Raw genomic sequence first — 23,533 nt, forward strand, 5'->3', positions numbered from 1 at the left:
TGGATATCACGGGCTTCTTTTTTCTCTCCTTTATCCCAGTGATGGTGGACATCACATTACAGCTCCAGAGCAAATGTGATGTTTGTTTTCCATTTTCCTTTCCACAGCTTCAGTGTCCCATTCTTTTTGGACAATATGTAAAAGAAGACTACCTATTCACAAAGCAAACACCTGCACCAATGGGCTGGTCAAATCACACTTCAGGCAACATTGTGAATTCCAGCAATTTCTCATTTTGACAGTGGCACCCAGCTCTTCAAACACCTCCACAGGCTTCACCTCCTCTGCTCCAACACTGGTTAAGCTCTGAGGCCCTCAGTCCTGTTTTTCCTTTCTACCCTCTGTTGTTCACCTCTGACTGAGACATCTTTCCTCACCCATTTGTCAGATTTTAGACCAAGACTTTCATGTTTCCTCCTATGCTCTTATGTTCTGCAGATGGTCTCCAGGAACAGCAACAGATATTTCCTCAGAAATCTTCAAATTCTTTGAAAAACATACTATCTCTAATGTGTACTAAAAATACCCTCCACCCAAAAAACATCACACCAAGTGCTGAAACCACTACCTGCACTACTAACAGATTTCATCATGTATTCATTAGTGAAAAGGGAAGGAAGGTATTTTCAGCTCTGTGTTTAATATTATATGGTCTTGGTACAGGATAGAAAACAGAGATGCCATCAAAGGCCAGAGCATTATAAAATGGTAACTGGACTCTCAGGCATGGTGGCAAAACCAAGCCAGTAACCATTATACTTAAGTGATGGCCTCAAGGGGTACTTCTCAGAGGCTTTCAATACCTTCCTTTTTATCCAAACTAAGCTCTGCAGGCATCCACCAATTCAAAACCAACCTCTTTTTTAAGCCCAAGACTTACTAGGCACTTGTCTGTATTCTATAGTTTCTCATCTGTGAAACATCTGTCTCACTGTTTCAGGGATGTGCCCCCATGCTGTGCAATGCACGTGCCTTTCAAAGAGATCCATGTTTTCACCACACTTACACTCTTTGAAATGCCCCATCATGGTTATCCCTTGGTAAGATCTTTGAGAATTAGGAAGGCAGATGTGATAGGAATACTTGTTAGTATTAATAAAATGAATACATGAGAGTATTTTTTCAGAATCAAATTTTGTTTAAATATTTCCTTGCAATCTTTGCAATCCAAATAATGTGTGTGGAAGAAAAAATGAAATTGTAATCACCAAGTTTACTTGGACTGCCTTAAGACTTAGCAGCAGGAATAGCTGAAAGCAAAGGCATACACACATACACATAGAAAGTATGCAAATATATGCACAGAGAGCAGATATTAATATATGTGTCATGCTGATAGGAGAGGCTATGGAAATTGGTTCCTGTAATTCTATAGAAAATTGGTTTTTTGTAAGGCAAAGGGATCTTCTGCACAAATATATTATCTTCTCTGCCCTGCATAGCTTGAAATGTTCCCAGGCTGGTGCTGTGGGGCTCCAGCAGCAGGAGGTGCAGGGATCTGTCTCCAGGCATGTGAAAGCAGCAGCAGGTGCCTTTTAAGCACCACATCTCACAGATTTATTAACCATAATAAATAAAGCACTAATGACTGGTCCACATGGCTGCACTACAAATAGAGCTACACTGGTGGTACCAATGATGGGAAATTACAGAAAGCAATCTAGTGGAGACACAGCACTTGATTAAGAGAGAATGAACCACCCATGTCTGAGCTGTTAGAAGCAATGCTTAATTGATACAGCATTGTCTGTGAATGAATAATCAAATTTCCTAGCAAAACACTGGAAACGAATTGGGTAAAACCACAGCTTATGGGGAATACACGTAATTAAGGGTTTTTTTTCTTATAGGGAGGGTTTTTCTTTATAATGTCCATGCAGTTGTCCACATTATCTTACCCAGAACTAAATTATCAAATCAAGATAAAATTCAGAAAATTATTCTAAAATAAATCCCTGTTTAAGTGGTTACTTCAGCTCTTGGCTGTCATGGCTCCTCTACAGAGGCAGTAAGAGAAAGGTCACCACACAAGAGGGACTGGGATGTATGTACCGATACAAAGGTCTGGATTCACTATTATTTTTAGATGTCTGAAATACGGGCACACAAAGAAAAGAAAAATTGCTCTGCACACAGAAAATCTCCAGCTACAAACTCACATCCTGAGAAAGCATCTTGAGGAAACAAAGCTGTACTTTGTCTCCCTGACTTAAAGCAGGTGGGGATTTAATGGGAAAGAAAAGGGGGCTCCCCCATCCCTTCTCCTATTAACACTGCCAAATGCAGCACATCCGTTCCGGATTTCGGGATGTTCGACAGCCTGGCTGGAACAGTACAAATGTCCTTTGCATATGGGCAGTCTGTGCAGCATCTGGATGTGTCAGACCTGCTGTGCATGCACTGCAGAGTCAGCCTGCAGATGTGCAGTGGATCTGGCACGTCCCCTGTGTGTCACTGCAGGTTTGCTGTTCAGCATGTCACAATACACACCCTGGGATTGTCCTGTCAGAAACAGGGAGCCTAAGAGTGAGCTCCTACATCACCTGGAGGAGTATCAACCACATGGTTGCCTGGCTTTACCCTTCATTAAAAATCCCACTCCTGAAAAATAACAGTTCTCCCTTTCTAAATTGACAGCATCCCAATAAGCACGACAAAAAGATGATATGTGTATGTCTGTTCATATATTCTACAGACCTTTTACTGGTTACATTTATCACATGGTTTAATATCACTAATACTGTTAAACCTGAAATTGCAATTTACTTTTAATCCCTTCCATTTTGCAAAAATCTCAGGCAGAGGAAGTTAACCATGTCAGACTGAGGCAACCTGACCTACAGCAGTCCTGTGTACGAGAAGAAATACAAACACAGTCAGAATCCAATATAGACCTCCTCTATAGAATTATAGCAAATTGGTTTGAAAAGGACTAGAGAAGGTTTCTGAAACAGATATCCCTTTTACAGTTATGCCTTGTTCTAACAGAAGTGTAAATCTTATTTTCCCTCCAGCCATCTCTTACAACATGTCTGGACAGCCTGTGCGAGTGTGGGCAAGCACACAGGCTAGAGTGTGATGGCCTCCATGTGCCCACATGGTTGGCAAGAGAAAATCTGGTGTTTTAAAGAGCTGTGGATCCTCTGCAGCCTTGCTATAAATGTAGAGATAAAACAGAATGCCTGCCACCAGCCACAGGTCCTGCCAGAGGGATGGGTACCTGGGAAGGCCACAGTTCCACAGGCATGGCTGGAGTCATGCCTTGCCTTGCCTGAGGAATGTTCTTCCTTCAGCTTGCTCTACCAACCTGATGCCTGCTCCTGCAAGTCAGGCAGAAATCTCTACTTGAAAATAACATAGAACTAAGGGTGCTTAGACTTTTACGGCTTCCTCCAGAATCTGGTGAGCTTGGGCCTGTTTAGAGCACTGTAAAAAGGCAGTGCCAAAAAGGGAATTAGAAAGTGTTTCACCACCTTATTGCGTGCAATCTCCTCCAAAGTATCCAAGCCAGATAAGTGTGAATACGTTCAAATGTTACTAAGAAGAGCTATTCCTTCTCCCTTCCCATCACTCTCAGGCAGAGAAAGTCAGCAACGGCCTTGCAGATGCCATCCTTTGGTTGTCCTGCCTCGCAGCCGGCAGCCCCATGTCCATCCTACTGATGTAGGCTCTACCAGAGGCTTCCAGCTGAGGCACAGTTATATACAGATACGGACTGGAAAAGATACATTCATGGTGCTCACCAAAACGAAAATAAAAGAGAGGCCGGTTTCCTGCAGTGCTGGCTGCTCTCTCTCTAGCGGCCGCTTCCCGGATGTCACAGACACCAATGTTGGCAGTGCGGAGCATTCTTCTGGCAGCCCCTTCACTGTGTTGCAGTCTACACCGAACCGCGGCAGCTCCATTTGCTGCTGTAACAAGTTGAAAAAAACTAATTAATTCACGTTTAGTTTTTTTACATTTGTTACAGCAACGAGTGGAGCTGCTGCCCCCATGCAGAAGAGCACACACGCACACGCACGCACAGACACCACAGGACACCCACGGAGCCAACGCGGGTCGATGTTCCACTCTGCCAACATGGGCGCTACGAGCGTTAGCAAAGGTGCAGCGGGAGGACTGCGGGTCCCAGCAGAGGAGAAATGCCTTTGGATTTCCTAGAGTTTGTTTCCTTTAGTGTGCAGTCACAGAATGCAAATTCCTACCTTTTCCCAATGCCTCCCATCCCAGCAGAAGTCATGTCCGTTTCCAAACTGGTTTAAAATGTCTCTAAAACGTCTATTCCCTTATACCACCAAGATCCAAGTCCATCACTGCTTATAAATTCTCACATTCCCCATCAAAACTGTTTACAAAATTTTTTTTTAAATGCCTAATTGGTCATGTGTGTTATTATTGAGATATTAACAGAGGCTTTTAAAATGCAGCATCTCTTTTGTCATCCTACTTCTTGGAAAGGATTCATCTCCCCCTTCCTAGTGAGCGGGGATTTAAAGCCAGATGAATAAGGTCTTAGAAGGAATATATCAAATCGAACCTTTTCAGGTTTCGTTCAAAAGGTAACACAACAAAACAAACAAAAAGTACAAAGACAGCAAAAGACCCAAGAACAAATAGTATCCGTTTATGGAGGAAAATACTTTAATACAGCAGAAGTAGTGTCTTCCACTATAATAAAATAATCCATTTAGCCATCAGCTAAATGATTGACCTTAATATATTTACAAGAAAACAGTGGACAATATTGCAATAGTTTGCTTTTCTTGATGCTATTACCTTCACATCCATATTTCACATTCCTTGTGAGGGATTTTCCAGCAACTGGGTGAGCAGAAAATGTTCATTCCATCTTGTCCCATCCTTAAAACAGCTCTAAGTCAGCTACATTCTCAACCACGACCTCTTCAAGTTATTGAATGGACCTCACCACAGGACTGGCTTAAAGAGATCCCTCTGCTTCTCCTTACACTGCAAAACTTCAGTATCACAGTAGAGACCTTGACAGGTAAATCTGTGAGGGTTCTCCATGTTCTCTCTTTCATCATTACATGCATATGAACCCCCAGCACTTTCAGCCATGGATATAGTTTGACCAGAGGACTGTGAGCTTTCTGGAGAAACAGCTCTATTTGCTTGTGTGAAGAAAGGAGAGTAACAACAAAAAAAATAAACAGATTCTGGTACCAACTGTGCCACTGCACTGAGGATTGCTGTGAGGCTCTCCATAACCCAGCAAATCTAAGCAGGTCTCATGAGAACCAGCTGTGAAGATTCATGTGTGTTTGATAGTCAGGTTGGACAAATAAATACCCAGAAATTTAATATACTGCACCTCTGGCATTGTAATTCTGTTGATTTGATTTGCTTCACCCTCTAACGGCTCCCAATGGTTTGGGAATGTCACAGACACCCTCAAACCAGGCTGTATCACTTCAGAAAACAGAGGTGTAATCAGTCTGTAACACTGATCTCTGTTGTGGAGTTCCCACCCGTGGAGCAGACCAAGTGAAATCCAAAGGCACAAAATCAGCATTCTGCTATGGAGCTAGACAATAGATATACAAACCTGATGAAGAGAGAACAAGGCAGTGCCTTCACACATCAGCAGTTTAAATAAAACCCCATCAATTCCACTAAAAAGGAAGGACTTTGTAAAAGAAGGAGAAACTAGTGCTGAGGCCTGCAACAAAGTCAAGGCTCAGAGAACAGCCAAGCCTAAGTGGAGCCTCTGTAAGGTCAGTGAGACCAGGAATGCACAGGCACACTCCTCTGAGACCAAGACAGAAGAGAGGTCAACACCAATGCCTACAGCTACACATTGAACTTTGTGATCCTCCCAAGAGTAAAAGAACTCTGGAAAGTTCTTATAAACATGTATTAAATAAATTCAACTAAGCAATCCATTATTAAATTTAGTTTGAAGGCACATTTACAACTTTTGGGCAAGTGCATGCAGCCACTCCCTTAATACTAAAACCAGGTATGTGTAAAAGGTCAGCTGCCCACATGCCTCAGGACAAGCTGAATTCCAAGGATATTGAGTCTTCAAAAGTGAGAGGTGGACAGGAAACCCAGAAATGGAGGAAGTTACAAAGATCCAAGGTTCTCTTCCACTCTTGCATACTTCTGTTCAGAAAACTTCACATGGCTGAGATGTTAATGAGTTGGGACATCACGTTTTTCTTTGGATTCTTGCATGTCTTCCAACAAAAAATGCCTCTCTAACAAGCCTAGGCTGAATTAATTTTCCAGACATGACTGCCAAACCCACACCAACGTATGTAAAAAATGTACACACACATCAAAGCAGACATATATATAAAAATACACACAAAATGGGTGGAATAAGCTTATTCTGCATAACAATATCTTTGTTTCTGCCACATCTGTTTCTTCAGAGATGCAGATTTCTACTGCAACTATCAGTAGTGGCAACTATCAGTACACTTGACATCTTCATATATCACAAGCACAGATACACATACCGGGAGGCTGTGGCAGGTAGGCCCCAATTAATTTTGATCTCTTCTTTTCATATCCCTTCTGTGTGATGTCACCTGCCAAGAAAAGAAAAGGATAATCAATAAGATGTGGATAAAGACAGTGTATAGCTTCTTAATGGCAGCACCATCAGCTTAGCCACCATTGCACTGTTCATCTGTCCTGACAATCAGAATTAAAATGAAAAGCACAGAATGATCATTCTACCCAGAAAAAAACTCAATTTAGGCCAGAGCCATTCTGGCGAGAAAATACCCAACCTTGACTTATTTCAGCACCAAAGTCCATCATGGAGTTTTAAAACCATTTTGATGTGCTGCACAAGAAGCTTTCAAAAGCTGCAATGACCTTCATTAGGTTAATAAACAATGGATTATATAGAATGTATGGGCTTGTGGTGGCTGGCAAAACACATCACTGATTAGCATTTTCTATCATTAATGGGACTTTTCTAATCGAGCATGTAAGGCACAAAAGACTTGAAACTGCTGCTATATCATTTCTGCAATAAAAATGTTTTAGCTAATTTCTCAGCAGTACTGAGGAACAAAACAAAAGCAAAACAGAGCTACAACAGATTCACTAGAAAATAGTACACTAAAGACTCTTTGTCTGGATTTCCACTTAAGTATCAAAAAAATATTTGGAGGCAAATATCTGTATTTCCTAAATTCAATTAAAATGACACTTCACTGAGCCACAAGCTTCCCCAGGTAAGCTACTTTTTTTTAATATAAAAATTAAAAAACAGTTTTCTGTTAAAGTTTTCCAGCAAAAAATGATGCATAATTAGTCATGTAGAACAAAACATATTCTTTTAGTGTTCTTACATTTTGGCAGAAGTTTGGCACCAAAGCAGAGATACAGTCCTGACTGTGGAGCTAAATATCAAATTCAATATATGCATACATGCTTGTGTTCGATATAAGCTACTCCAGAAACTAAAAATTCAAATATTTTTAAAATAACACCATATTCCCTGCCCTTTCAATAGGCCTATCTGTTATTGTGAGACTCATCATGCAGCTAAAGCCCACTTGCAACACTGCACTTCTATACTGGTAAAGGTTGAGGGCTTAGGAGGGTGGAAACCACAAAAAAGAAAAGGAGCTTTGACTGTGGTGTCCAGCTGGACATGGCAACGTGAGGTTGTTTGTGCTGCTCCATCCCTGTGCTCAACCCTTCCCTGAGGACACCGTTTGCCAAGGGGACAACACACTCATTCCAATCCCAGCTGCTCTGGCAAATGGGTGCTAAATTAGCACCAAAGTCTGCTGGTCTGAAATCAATAACTACACAAAAACATCTTTAATTGCTATGCCGTGCTGAAACACCTTTTCTTGGGAATGATTCCAGTAAGCAATAAGGAGGCAAAATTCTGCAAATCTCTCTCTGGCAGTGTCCTGAGCCAACCTCTCGCCCCTGCTTCAAAAACAGTCCTTAAAATAACGCCTATAGTCTTCACTACCATATCTCAAACTGCTCTACAAAAGAAGTCAGCTAAAATATCTGGGTTTTTAAATGAGGAGAGTGAGACTGGAGCACTTCAAATGATAACATTCCCGTATTTACGCAGGGAAGAAGTGGCAGACTTGGCAAGAGGTCCTAAGCCTTTAAAGTTCAAACCCACTGACTTTTCAAGCACATTTCTTCCCATTTTGAACACTTCTGGCATGTGTTCAAGCTAGTGAAACAAGCCTCCTCTCCGTTGTAATCACCAGCTTCTCACAAACCAGACAGTAACAATAGATACCACCTCATTAAAATGTTCTAATGACAAATGTGTTTCCCTTTATGTGAAAATTATAAAATGTGAGGAATTTTTTCTTTCAAACTGTTGCTAAACAAATTACTATTGACTTCCTGTGCTCATCAACACCAAAGTCTCACACATTCCAGACATAGCCTGAGTAAAAATTTTACTTTTTTATTTTACTATTGCTCTTTTAGGAGAGCAGAGGTACCCTGTGGAGAATCACAGCTCCTCTGTGGTATGTGCAAGCTGGAAATGACATTTTAGATCTGAAACCATTAACAACAGGTGCTTGAATATTGGTTACTCTTCCACTCACATGGCAGTACATAACACATGCCAATCAATACCTCAAGCTATGCATTCCAGACATGGCTCATGCAACTTGCACCCATTCCTGCCTCTAAGTTTCTTCCACTAGTTTATAAACCTATATTGTCTTAATGGAATGAAATGACAGAAACCAGTCAGTGGTCTGGGGAAGGTGGGAAAGGTAAAAGTATTATCTCTTCTCTGTAATAGTCTTTTATTCAAATTGGTATCCACAATCAGTCTTTTGAAGTTCACTATTAAAGAACTACTCTGAGCAAAAACAATTGCAACTCCTTCCCCAGACCACTGAAATCACCAAAAAAATCACAAATATATTTTGGAAATATTTCAGTTTCCAGGAGCAAACTGAAAATTAATTTGGAATTATCATTAAACTTTCTATAATCATGCACATCATTTCCTAAGTCACCAACTATAAAAAACATGCAAAAGCAAAATATAAAATCTCTACAATTTTCATTGTAGCATCACTTTCACCATTTTGAGGTGGAAGGAAGTCAAGTGTATCACATACTCTGGGGAAGTACTATGCTTTATTTATCATGATTAATGCTATTCATATTCATTTGTGTTTTTTCAGGTAGACTGACTTTAGATTACAAACAACAGCTCACTAACCATTAAAATATTATGACATATGCAAATCTACTGCAATTCAAAGCTATATTGAACTAATTGTGTAAGCTCTAAAGATGTACTAAGCGTAGCCCACCAAAGGTTAGGTGAGCCTAAACTCCGTTCTTAACATAAACCACTATTCACTCAGTTTTCTCAACATAATACTAAGACCTTTGGACTGTGTTCTTCCTTTCTTTGCAAAGGAATGTGATAATTTTACATCTATCATCTGAGGAGCAAACTCTTTTCCAGTTAGGTCCACCTAGTTCATGTTCTTCCTCAGTGCAATTCTGCATTTAATTTTGGCTTTTTTAGAGTATCAATAAGATAAGTAGAACTACACTTGGTTGCCCTCGGAAGAAAGGATTTGTGGTACCTTTCTGTTTTTAACAAACTCTTCTCTTGAAAAGCCAGCAGACTCAAGGAGGGGACAGGGTCTCACCCACAATGTCCTTTGAGCAGACAGAATGTGTTGGGTTTTCTACCCACTCTCCAAAGCCTCTGCAAATTTAGACGTCCTTGCACAGGGGACAAGGCTGGCAATGGGTTTAAGGAAAAGGCTGTGGGTGAATGGATGATGACGAGACTCCAGCACTAAGGACATGAGGGAGCAGAAGGAGCAGCAGGGCACTCTGAGGATGCGTGTCCCTGGGACAAGGCACCATCACTAAAGCCACACAGCTGAAAGGTGGCATCTCCACTTAGCAGCTCCCTGCAGCCTCTGCTCTGCCTGTCTGTCTTCTGCCATGGCTCTCATCCCCTGGCCTTGGCTCTGCTCCCAAATGCTCTGTCCAGCTCTGGTATATCCCACAGCTGGTCCCCAGCCCCTGCCCTCCTCATTCCCTTCCTCCCAGGCTGCACTCACTTCACAGCACCCGAGGATCTCGGCCTCCTGTTTGCATCAGCACTCTCCAGGTTTTTTTCCCCTGGACACGTTGCTCTTTTCTTCCTCACCTCCACTGGTGATCCAACAGGTTTCCACCTTGGGAAGCCACAGGTGTATTCCCGGGGGGGTTCTGTGCCCAAGGGCCAGCAGGGGAGAGGGAAGCACAAGCCTGAGAGACCTGAATGCACTAACAGTGAGCAAATGCTACCCTGCTTTTTCCCATGTTTAAAATTGGCTGTCCAAGGGCTGCTGAACAACAGGCATGCAGTACACTGACCCTCTCACCAAAACAAGTTCATTTCTATAGAAAGATGTCTTGGAGAGTCTCTCCAGGCACAAGAGGGAAAATGCCACGTTTGCAATGAAAAGGACAGCATGAACTAAAGACCATCCACCCCTCCAAGGAGCAAGGTAGCCCAGTTGAGCTGAGTACAGGACCAGGGCTCTGGCAGTCTGTAATCCCAGTGCCATCTCCTTTATTTGTGATTTGTGTCCCTGTTCCTGCTGCTTCCCCAGCTGCAGATGGCAATGCTCTCCGACACCAGCGCCCGCAGACACCAAGTCCTCTGTAGCTATATTTAGCAAAGCCACAAAGCTGGAGTGTAAGTTCATTCGACTGTGCTCATCACAACTGTTACTGTTTGCATTAGACACTGTGTTTTCTTTGAACATTTACTGGCTTTTCCTCCTTCCTTCCCAAGTGCTGGATTTCTGCATTACAGAGACAATGGTATACAGCTGGGACAGGCAGGTCAGAGCAATTTAAATACAGCACAAACCTGTCACGAGTGAGAAAGAAACACCAGGTAACAGAGAGCCCCTGGGGACACTCCACACTAGGCACGAGACTTTGAGAAGCAAGAAATGCCTGTAAATGTTGAAGTCATTCCCATTATCCTATGTTCTTTCTGGGCCTCCCCATGAATCAACTCCATCCATTTGTATGTCGTGTCCTACACTGAATCACTCCTTAAACCAAAAATGAAAAGGCACAACTTTGTAATCAGCAAATTATTCACTTCTTTGTGTTTTGTTAAAGGGAAGGTTATTGAATGTGAAAATATGAAGGTTATTAAACATGAAAATACCTGTGCATTTCCACTCTTCCTTAAAGCATTTGCACTTTCAAAGCTGAGAATGGTTAGAAAGAGCAGTACCACAGAAAAATAAGGTGCAGTTCTGCTTTCATGAAAGCAAAATTCTTAGAGTTGATATAGTACAAAAGTTTCATTTTCAGCTGAAATACCTATTAGCTGATCTATTATCACTTCTGAAAACAAACACATGCAGTCCTGAAGAACTGCTACCATGATATATGAAGTAAATTTATTCAAAATCATTGCATTATACAGAGAGGAGGAAAAAGAAATAACAAACCCCAATACAAGCTAAATGTCACATCTTTTTTCCTGGAAGATGCAAAAAATTCTTACTGATCTCAGCCTTTCACAACACAGCATAGGTAAAAAGCTCATGACAAAACCAAGGACAAAAATCACCTGATTTAGTGCAGTGAAAACACAATTTTATACTCCATGATCTCGAAGCTTGACTGATGCTGCTGTTCTCACTACACATACATGTTTTGAAAATGACATTTCAGGCTGGGACTTTGAATTAGTTTAAGGCACTTATGGAAAAATCCAGCACGGTAAATAATGCAATCAATAACTCCTCTCAAGCACACACTAACACAGAGCTCACTGGTGAGTGCCTTTCTTTTGCCCATGATTTTCTGCCCTCTAAAGATTCAATTTTCTGTACGGCTTGTTTATTGCTGATGACTCAAATTCAGTGTCAGCATCTTGGCAAGAGGGATTTGAATGAAACAAAGCTCCTCATAAAGAGAACTGTGAGTCATTTACTTCTCCCACTCATGATGCAGACAGCCTCCCTGTCTGGTCTCCCAAAAATATGCCAAGAGACAAAAGATTTCATTTTGGAGGGTGCAAGTACAGAGATACCAGAGCTCCACAAATATATCACGTAGCACATACAAGAACACAAAAATATATATCAGGAGCAATTTTCTTTTCCAATGTCTTTTTAAAATGATCTTCAACTACAGCAACATCTTAGAAAACTGCTCAGAACCGGGATGAAGAAACAAATGGCAAACTATGGCAGTGGGCAGAAAAATTACTGGGATCCCACACTTTCACTGCAACCAGTGCCATAAATTACAGAACTGCTCAAGTGCCTTTAAGGAGATTATGCTGTACCTTAAACCCTTTTTCTTTTTTTAAAGGTGACAATTTTACCCACCTATGTCTGAATTCCCTTTTTCCCCCAAGGGTACATTTTGTTCCTGTTTGTTGCAAGCAAAGCAGAAAATGGCTGAATTTCAGTGAAAGATAAGGCAGAGTGTTCCATGTGTACGAACAATGTGAAGCTTATAATGTTTCCTAAAGAGGGTTCTAATTCAAGAGAAAATATTTAAACAGATTATGCTATTAACAGAGAAGGCAAACTATTTTAACAGGGCTTAAATAAGACATTCAAGGTCTTGTGAATTTGGAAAGTATTCCTATTCAAAATAAATACTTTCTTCCCATTCTTTTGATAGAGAAATTAAGTATTTGCTGCATAACCTGCCAAGTGCAGAGTGTTAATTCCAATTCTACTGTTTTAAAGAAGTATGTAAGCAGCAAATAAATTTGTATGGAAGCCATTTTTTAGTATCTCCACCTTGAATCCCAGAAGACCCTTAATGAGTTTCCCCACTCACTTTCTGATCCTAAAGCCTTCAGCACATTTTTCACACCAAAAATTCTCCTGGGCTTTAAAAATAAGGTAAAAACCTCTGAGGGTGAGGGGGAAATCCCCTAGAAGGAACCCCAAAATACCAAATTTAAGCCAATTAAAACAATCCCAGGGATTTTGTGACTCAGCCTTTCTCTGGGCTGCCTGTGCTGGGGTGGCAGTGTCTGCCAGAGGGGTGGCACGGGGCCAGGAGCTGGGCAAGCTGCTGAGAGCCCTTGGAAGCCCCTTGGAGCTGTGTGGTCCTGGGGCATCCCGGAGCTCCCCCGGGACAGGGAATTTGCACTGCACTACTTTTATGGCCTGGATTATTGTAAAGTAAACAGAGGCTGGTGGAGCAGTGAAGGTTTCCATTCTCAGTGTCAAGGGTTTATTTCATTATTTAAAGCTTTAACGAACACTTTATATAATGAAAGCAATCCTTGCCATTTTTGGAATTTTATGACTGTTAGGACCCTTCATAATGTTGTTTTCCTTCCTTTATTGCTTTATAAGGCTTATAGGGCACCCTTGAAGTGTATATCCTTTCTGCAGCTGCTGGAAGCTCATCTTTCATCTCTCCACTGGCTTTCCTGTTGCCTATGAGGCATTTGCCTGTTCTAGTTATTCTCCCTGTCTCTAACAAACGGTGCAGAGTCAGATCTTGCTCAAGATAAAAATAAAATACAATTCTGAAATCTATACCTAAGGAAATATTCCTGATAAATGTTATTTAATAGGCAGGCTTTATATTTCAAGTTAGAAATGTTCCCTACAGAAAGATAATTACAGCAGTAATTCCACTTATCATTATTTAGAATTTACAGTTCAGAACAAATCAGACATTTCCATAAATGCCGTGCTGCGCTCTGCAAATTTGTGTCCCGATTTTTTCCCAGCCCTGAAAATGCCTTGGAAAGAAAAATACAGCAGGAGAAAGAGGAGGAGGAGGAATCCTAAAGGAGGGACATATGATAGATGTATGAAACAAAATTCAGAGTACATATCCAAACAAGTCTGTGTGCATATTTGCTCCTCTGGGTAGAAAAATATGTTTGAGGCTTTTCACAAGGAAAAACATGCAATATCTAAGTAGAACAGTAGAATTCATTAACAGCAAAATTTCTTATTTTTGTCACTTCTCCAGGAAGTAACCTATGAAAATAATTCCCCTGTATGAAACCTTGTGCTTTTAACCATATTTTTACTACTTTTGACATTACTAAGTTGGACCAAAAAAGTGAAAATGGGTTAATCTTCTTGCAAGGGAACATAAATCTTCCAAAAATCAATAGATTTCTAAATCCTTCATCCATAATTTTGCTCCCAGTACATTGATGCATCACAGTATGACTACAGATCTCATCCCAAATTACAACAATTCAGAACAGAAATCTGGAACTCCTGTTTTCATATGCTGGAAAAAAAAAAAATTACTGCTTTTACCTGATGTATTGCAGCATTCTCCCTATTGACTTGGGATCTCCATAAAGCTTTGTATTAGGCATTAGTTATGGTAGTCAATAATAGAAGTGATTCTATCTACAGTATCTAAAATAATGTTATTTTATCCTAATGTGGGTTAAAGACATTATGTTGATTTTAAAAATAGGTATTTAGAGCAGCTGTACTGTAGAATTAGAATGCCAAAATGTCCAAATCTCTTCCCACACTTTTTGTAAAAATAGAACCTCTTCTGGGGAAAGAAAACTAAAAAACCTCTTCATGCAAATGCAAACTTCCACATACTTTGACAGCAGGACGCAAAGAGGGAAAAGCACAGATATATTAACTACCATGGGAAAGCTGAGGCAGGAATACTCCCTTTTTAAACAATTTGAAGACCATGAATGGTTGTGGAAGTTTTAAATAGTTGTGAACAGGGACTGGAATTACCATGACAACTATGCTGAGTGACCATAATGTTTTTAAAAATGTATCACTTGGGAGATCATTAAGCCCAATAACCTGGTCTGCAATTTTAGTGCACCATGCTTCACTACATGACATGCACGACTTGGAAGAATTTTTTTTACTTATGAAGAGAACACAAACATCTTCCATGGCAATATTCACATTCCTATTCCTGAAATGATGGTGTTTAGTTTACTAAATTCAGTAAATGAGTTATTTCTTGTACTATCACCAACTTTGTTGCAAGCAGTCAAGGATCATAAATGCCTGTTGTCCATAACATCCTGATAATGGATCCATCATCTGCTTTTCTACTCCCAGCAGCTGAGAACCAATCCTCTCCTAAGCTCAAAGTGCCCAAGGGTAATAATTGTAAACAATGCAATGCTCAAGGAAGCCTCCAAATATCTCCAAGCTCTGATAAGCAATTCTCTCAACAACCTAACCCACACCCCTACTGCCTTCATTCTAGTCCCCTAGTACTAGAACCTCCAGTTCTTTTTTCAAGCTTTCCAAAAAGAGTAAAATAATTTGTTTCCTTCCAAAAAAGCCCCCCAAAATATAGAAAGACATTAATTTCAAAAGCATCCAAAAGGAACAACCTCCTCAATTGCATAGTCCAACATCCTGCTAGGCAAGAACATCAGACCAGAGTGAACAGCCTGGCTCTGAGTGATGGGAATTCTAGCAACAACACTGAATAGCTCCTCACATCCTCTCTGTCTCAGCAGATTTTTAACTGTTCTGTGCAAAATAAAACTGCCTCATTTAGAGCTCCCTTCTTAGAATTGAAAGATGGTCATTGATGGATTTACCTAAGCAAGATGTTGTTTCAGATCTGGAGGAGAAAGGAAATCTAGTTTTATATGTTTTGACATGTACCCTTATACATGAAGGCATCTTCTCCAGCTTTATTTTTGTGAGACAGGCTGGACATGGTCCAAAGCATAGATTAAGTCACATAAATTTAGCAATGGCCACACCTCCTTCTACAGTATTTCCTCTTGGTTTTCAATTAGGTTCCTGCTATGATGGCTGCAATGGACCCTTGTGTTATTTCACCTGAGAACATGGTTTGACGAAGCAGAAGAGCACTTGCAAGCTAGGCACAGCAGGAGGTTGCATTCAGGTACATTTTATGATCTAATCAACATCTTCTGATGCACATTCCACAGTCCAAATAATCCTAAGCAGGTGCAAAATTGTGTTACTCTGTACTACTTTCTCACACAGTTGAAAAGTAACTCTGATATTACTGCTAGACAGAGAAAACACCACAACCAGGAACTTCTGAACTCTAATACCATAGTACATAAATGCTGGTGCCATCTTTCCAAGGAAATTAGTTCATAATTTTGTGCCTCAGTACTTCACTTTAGCACATGAGGCACCAGCCCCAAAGCAGAACCATCTGCATTTCAGTTCTGTCCCACTGAAGGCCAGTGCTGAGAGAGAGACCACAGAGGCTGCCCGGGGAGTGATCAGAGCAACCTGGAATGTGAAGAAGCACATTGTGGAGGGAAGGACCATGGCTTTGTTCACAAACCTCACTGCTCACTTTCACCTGAGGAGAAAGTGACCTCCCATTTTACCAATCTTATCCTTTAAGAGGTCTTAGAAGGTGTCAGACAAGTACATGGCAATGTCTGGGTCACTGAGTCCCATGTACTCATGAAGAGCTTTTCAAACACTCTCAAAAAGAACTGAATCTCATCTCGAACTAAATTCAGCTGTACACATATTTTTTTTTAATTCCAAGCTGCTATAGCCTCCTCTTTACCATTCTGGGGGAATTTTTTTCGCTGATCTCGATCTTTTCAACTTGAAATAATTATTTTCCGTTTAATCCTATACCATTGGTTTTCTGGGTTCGTTGTCAGACAAACTTCATGTGTCTAAAAAAAGTGAACTACCTCAAAAAAGCAAGAGATCAGCCAGTTTTGTAAAACCTATCTTATCAAGGATAATTCAGGTTGTGTTTTATCAAGTTTAAATTTACCTCCCTGTCTTTAAGTTTTGCTTTTAGCATTTCAGAGCTGATATTATCTAGTTGCCTATTTCAGCAAATTTTTCTTCCGCTGTTATTAATATATAATAACTACTACACAAACTGTTTCTAAGAAGACAAAGCCTTCCCAAACTGCACAGTTCCTGGAAGTATTTATTTTCCTGCTAACATGAAAAAAACTAAACACTCATTTCTATTAATATGCAGTTCAAAGAAAACCCAGTTCAGATTTTTAAACAAATCTGGGCCTGAAAACTAAGGAAAATGTAGGCAGAGGAAAATGATCTTCCTATCCTGCTGATGTAGAGTAAATGAAATCTGCCTCTGGACTCAAGAAATCAGAAAAATTAATCCTTATTTTATAGCCTGCAAATGCAATTTAGGCTGATATGTTAAAATACATTTTGCTGACAGTCTATTTGATCCAACAGCCAGATATGACAAAACAAGCAGCTGTTTAAAGGCCTTTGCAATACATGAACTGCAATTCCTCTTATTAAGACACCCAGATCACTTCATCTTTTCTATGCAAAAAAGCTACATTTGAAAATTGTCACTAGGGTACTTCTGCATGAACCAGAGTACTGAAATCCCACTTTTAAAAGAAATAACCTAAAGTGCATTCATGTCATTTTCCCACTCTGTTCCACAAGGACCTCAAACAGCAAGATGAATTAACATCATTTGATTACTCAACTCAATTCCTAGCCTGTTACTAAAGGAACAGAAAAGCCCAAAAGCACCTCGCTGTTCTCCTGTTATGTGGGCAAAGTGTTTGTGAAGCACTGGAAATATGCATCCTTTGACTCAAGGACTCCAATTTCCCAAAGGCTGACTCAGATCCTACTCTCTTAAGCCTGCAAAACAACTTGAAAGGAAAAATTGTTGCATACCTTCAATTACCTCAAGACACGATCCATGTCCCTGTTCTCCACAGGTTTCACAACATTTGACAATTCCATTTTTTTCCCTGCTGCTGTTCACCTCTGAAGGCTCCTAAAGGTCTGTAACATTATTACAGACCTAATGTGACAGCTCATACTGATGTCGGCACAAAGCAGCTGTTTTCATTGGAATTATGACCCTCCAGAGCCTGTGAAATACTTGGAAATCTGCAAACCTCTGCTAGGTCCAGGGCACACACTTGCATGCAGCTGGAAAGTCAGATCTTCATACTCTCATCCTTCTTTTTCTCCATTCCCAGCTTACAACTTCCCTGATCAAGATATGGAAATTTGCTGTGGTAAGCCAGATGTGCAAACATTTTCTCTTTCTCCTCAGTTCTGAGTTCATTATTTATTTCATACGTTAATGAGGTTATTCTGTGATTTCTGTAGCCTTTTCCCTCAGATTTCAAAAAATAATAAAGTATTTCAACCCAAAAGAAGCCACTAATTTCACATCCTTGTTATATTCTTTCCTGCAATATAGAGTTCCTTTCAAAAAGAAGCTGGAATTAAATCATAGCTATACTTACTAAAATAAAAGCAAGCAAAATTTTACTGAGGAGTGTTTATTTTCACCTGTGCTAGAAGCCAAACCAGCAGTGCTTTTCTAGCAGGCAAAGGCCATTTCCCACGATGACAAGTTCCAGCACCTGAGTTTGGCTTTCACAGACAGGGCTGGTGGTTTAGAAGCTCTTGAGAAAGCCCATGAATGCATGTTTGTATCAATAGGTCAAAATATACTCTGCTGCTCTTGTTCTCCAATTGTCACACAGTGAAAAGTAGCTAATTATTACTGCAAATGTTTGTTAATTTGCTGGTTTGCAGGAATTCCCCTTGTGGCTTATTTATTTTGTGAATCCATAGGTAAAATGGCAAACATGTTAGCCTGAGGAGCGAAGGAACACCAATAACACACCTTACAAAACCCAGCACTCCATTTGCTTTTACATTTATAATACAGCTACACTTTAGAAGTGCCAATAAAGATTACTTAACATGCAGAAAACCAACAAGAGACTTGATTTAATAATCTGCTATTAAGTCCTAGCTGGGAAATAGGACTAGCAGAGCCTGGGAAGATAGCCATCTTTTAAGAAACTAAGAATTAAGGTAGGATTTACACAAATATACACAAAACACTGAATTTTCAGCAGAATTCAGATAGCACATCCACCTAGATTGCTTTGGACAGAAATTCAGGTGACCAGCCTGGCACACCAGCTATCAGCCTTTGGCCTTGTGCTGCCATCCAAGACCCTCAGCCCTGCAGTTGTGCTCTTGTGTTTGGCCCACAAATGCTGCTGACCTGAGTGCTCCACCTGGGGGGACAAGTGCCCTCTTAAACATGACAAAAGCACAGATTAAGTCTCTGCTGAAGGCCACCACTGCTGGCTGTGCTACACAAGCCGACCCACACATCCAGACAGAGCTCTGGCTGTACATCCACATGGGCAGAGCAAATCATTCAGAACAGCTGCTGCACCAGGTGATGCTTCAGAAGTAACTTGATAAACCTGAAACACCAGGCACAAACCAGGCCTCAATTTTCTTCTGCTTATTTCTTACCCAGACTTGATATTTTCCTCATTCCTCTCTTCTTTCCAATGGCTACTGATGCTGCAAGGCTGTGCCACAATCCCATTTTCAGAGATCTCCATTCTTGTCTACATTCTTCGTAGATAAGAATGGAGATCTCTGATTTCTGCTGATCAGCAGAAATCAGCTGCTGAGCTCTGCTTCACAGGTGTCCACATCTTGGTGTCCACCACTACCTGAGCACTGGCCAGCCTCACTCAGACTTGCAGACCCTGAAGCTGCATTGCAAAGGTCTTCAATAACCCCCTTGATGTTTAATGTTCATAAGGTTTATAAGTTTTCATAATTTATATTTATTAATCATTTGCAATCTCAAGTATTGCTCATCCTAACATTCTCCTGGATCAGCTGAGTCCAGCCAAGGCTTTCCATGGCCAAGGTTGATATCAGACCTTGCAACTGCTCCCCTCTGCACAGAGTTTGGAAGTTTCTCTGTCTGACCACAGCAATTCCTCACCATTTCCATGTGATATCACTCCTGCATGACTTCCTACCATGGTAGCACTGGAAAGCCAACATCCCCAACATCTGAACATCTCTGTTTTCACTGGAATCTTTGCTTTTATAATTCAAAGAAGGACAGCATAATCAGAAGCTTTCTTTACCTAAAAGATGATCCCCATCATAGATATACAACTAAAATAGTGAGTGGTACCTAAAAACCTGTATATTTAAGATGGAAAGATGCATTATCTTTGTGTCTTCCTGAAGGCAACTAAGGCTTCTGACACTTCTCTAATAAAGTCATGCTTTGGATGTCTGAAGACATTATTTCATAGATGGAAAAGGGTAAGAAACACAGGAATGATCACACTGGATCCCATCCAGTCTCAAAAAAACAGGAATGGTCACACTGGATCCCTTCCAATGCTCTTTCCTATCTCTCAGACCATACAGTTACTTAGAGGACATAGTAAGGCAAAAAGTTTCAAAGAGAAAATGCCAATAATCTACTCTTTCTCCTCACAGTGTCATTATATCAAAAACTATTAGAGATTTACCTAAACCTCAGAGCCAGCATTGCAAAAACCACTGCCACAGCTCAGAGGACCTTTTGCTTCCCTAGGAAAACTCGAACCCTGTTTTGAATTTTGCTGAAGTCTTGGCATCAGTGAGTTTCAATGAAGAATTAATTCCACAATGTAATTACACTCAGTGTAAATTTGCCAAGTTTTAAGTTATTTAAATATCCCCCTACCCTCTGCCATGAAAAGTTCATGACATAACTTCTCTGCTGCATTCATTATTTGCCACACTTTTATCAGTTCCTCCTTGCACGATAATTAATTCCAGATTCTCAAGAACTTTCAAATACAGTTTTTTCCATGCTGTTCACCATTCTCACCCCACTGTACTACAACCACAGGCCAGTTCCCCTGTGGGTAGGGCAAGGCAGTGAGTAGAGAAGGGAGAAACACTTGGATCATGCCCCAGCCTGGGGTTTCCCAGTGCTCCCAGTCCACAGCTCCCAGTCCTGCGCAGTGATGCCCAACTACTGACACCCATTTTCACATCACTCTTCCAACCCAACTGTTTCCATCTTGAAACCTCTGAATGCACACCTTTATCCCAGAGCCAGTTTTACAACCTCTTATCAGCTCCCAAACATAGAGACTAGGTTAAACTGAAGAAACCCAACAGATCAGCTTTTATTGTAAGGTGGTCCCAGGTCAGAGGTTTAAAAGGCAAATAAAAACCCATAAATTGCACATTGAACATGTTTGGAGTACTTCATACATCCAAACAAAAAAAATATTATATGCATAATTTATTTCTATATTGCTAAAAGCTTTCCTTATAATGCTTGCAATTTCAGTACCATCATTCATTGTGTCATCATTAGGACTGAGTTTTTCTGCTGAATTTTTTTCTACTTTGTATTTTCTCTCTTTTTTTATTTGGCTGCCTAGTTACTTACTGATGTAAAAGCCACATTTTTTCCAGGATAGCACAGCTTCTCTGGTTCTCCCCAATCAAAATCATGCTACCCCAGAATGCTCTCTGACTTGATGCAGAAAGGTTTCAACATCCACGTCAGTCTAAGCCTATCTTGTTTGAGAATATTAAACCCAAGAGAGTAACAGGGTTGAAGGGATTATGAAGACAAAGATGTATTTTTGCTTCTTCCAAGTTAGAAAGAAGACTTTAGCTACCAAAAGAAAGAATCCCCTTTCCACTTGTTTCTTGTCAGGAATCTGTTCCAAATCTTTCAAAAAGAAAAATCACATCATATGCATCATGCTCTTACTAACCCCTTCCCTACAACTTCTCTCCAAAAAGTGGGTAAGGTAGTAGCTACTGAATAAATATTTCTAAATACCTTAGTGGCTTGTGATTTTAAATCTGATATACACGTGCAGTTTCCTTTTCTTTATGTCTTTGAAACTATATATATTTACGCACATATAAAATAAAAATAGAAGTGACTGAAACTAGAGAGAATCAAGAGCTGAAACTAGAGAGAAAAATGTAGCAGTACAAATCTCACCAACAGCACATCTTCCCCCCAGTGACTATCAATTTACTTTTTATTTAGAAAGCTGGAAGAAACAATCCCAGGATAGCTTCCTTTTCAATCTAAAAAGCAATGTACTCCAGCCTCTACACTCAAAATATTTGCTGATTTCTTTAGACATGGCTAACTGCTATACAAGAGTTCTGCATGAATACAGGATTACTTAAAAAATCAAATGCCAATGTTATATCAATGAGCACCAAAGTGAAATCAGTATCCATCACAATAACCTGGAAGAATAAACTCTTTCCTTTTTCAACTTGAATTTGCACTGGTATCTAGGCACATGCCTTATGTAAAAGCATCTGAGACTTCTTTTGTACAAAGTTATGATTCAACATACAACCACTAACTCTTCTGCACGGGTTCAAAATACCAGAGCACACTAAAGCTGTAACTTGGGTTGTGATTACAGGTACTCTACAGGTATGTCCAGCTAAGACTGGTCCTTGCTCTTAATCTGGGCAAATTCAGCAGTAGCTCTGCAAATATCTTTGCTTACCAGTGAGCCACTCTTTGTAATGGTTGACTAAGGGAAGGAACACAGACAGCCAGGATGCAATTAAAATTTTTAAATATATATATTGACTACAGTTTTTTATTAGGTTAAGTTCCCAGTTGCCAAAAGGGCTTATGTAAGGCTAACAGCTCTTAAGAATAAAAACTGAAGTGTCTTTCTTTTAAATTACATTAATTTACAAAACTGACTAGTTCTGACCCAGAAACCATCATTGTGGTCTGTAGTTCCAGGTGCACTATCAGAGCATACCAGGACTCATAGAGCCTGGAAAAAGTTTTCTCTGCAGCTTCTAAGCACCACTGGAGTATCAATAACGTGTAATAACAAGCATTTATACCTCCACCATTAAAAAACCCTTGCCCTGAGTTGTATACATCAGGCTGTGTATACATTTTTACTCTTTAACCTCTGCAAGCTGTATGTCAAACAGCCCCTTTAAAAATCACAAGTTTTTGCAAAGTCAGGCACTGCATAATGGCTTATTTCAGAAGTTACACTCTGCATACATATGTATGAAGAAATTACAGGGGAAAAAAGCAGCTCAGCTTATTTGTCTTTTGGTCACCTAATCAAAAAGGTGATTGAATTCATTTTTACCACATCCATGAAGTCATTGGAGAGCAATCACAACTGTTTTGCCATGTGACAGATGAATGACCTTTGCCATGGCCTCAGAGAACGACAAGCCCATGTTTGGTCCAGGTACACCAGGGCCACATTTCCCTTCTGCTTGCACATGCAGGGAATATCAGATGTGCTGCACCAGTGCTTGCTCTCTTTCCTTTCTCACAGCACATCAAGGGGCTCATTTAATTTCTTTCATAGGAGACCAGGAGGACACCAGCCAGGAAAAGATGTAAGATATTAAGGATGCTTGCTATGCATGATCAGAAGGGGGTACACAAAGTATCCTTTATTTCCCAAGGGAAATCACTGCCCTAATGCAGCCCAAAGTGTTTAACACTACAACTGAAGATTACAGAGTGGGGCACAGGCCTTGACTTATGTACCTAAAACCACAGGTGCATCCCTGAAATTCAGCTCAGCAGTTTGATTTGCCAAAGAGTATCTCAGATTTGTCTGAAGCTCACTACTGCCTTTCCTCCTCCAAAACATTGTCCTTTTGGGAATTCTCTTTCCCAACAGGGTCAATTCAATGCACTTTTTTAGGACTATACCACCCACAACTCCATGGAGTCCTTC

The 23,533-nt window shown here is 40.4% G+C and overlaps 1 protein-coding gene across 6 annotated transcripts in view; it reads right to left on the reverse strand.

The window, feature by feature from the left end:
• The window catches only part of DIP2C (disco interacting protein 2 homolog C), a 310,834-nt gene that overhangs the window by 139,177 nt on the left and 148,124 nt on the right, over nucleotides 1–23,533 (reverse strand). For 3 of the 6 annotated variants that reach the window (XM_014269188.3, XM_005480400.4, XM_005480401.4), the window contains exons 2-3: nucleotides 6,486–6,557; nucleotides 3,744–3,911 (exon numbers count right to left, since the gene is read on the reverse strand). In XM_014269188.3, the coding sequence (XP_014124663.1) occupies nucleotides 3,744–3,911; nucleotides 6,486–6,557 (240 nt within the window). The remainder of the gene's footprint in view (nucleotides 1–3,743; nucleotides 3,912–6,485; nucleotides 6,558–23,533) is intronic. The other 3 variants (XM_005480402.4, XM_005480403.4, XM_074554492.1) reach the window with 2 other exon arrangements.

The sequence above is a fragment of the Zonotrichia albicollis genome, chromosome 1, assembly GCF_047830755.1.
Source record: "Zonotrichia albicollis isolate bZonAlb1 chromosome 1, bZonAlb1.hap1, whole genome shotgun sequence".
Lineage (NCBI taxonomy): Eukaryota > Metazoa > Chordata > Aves > Passeriformes > Passerellidae > Zonotrichia > Zonotrichia albicollis.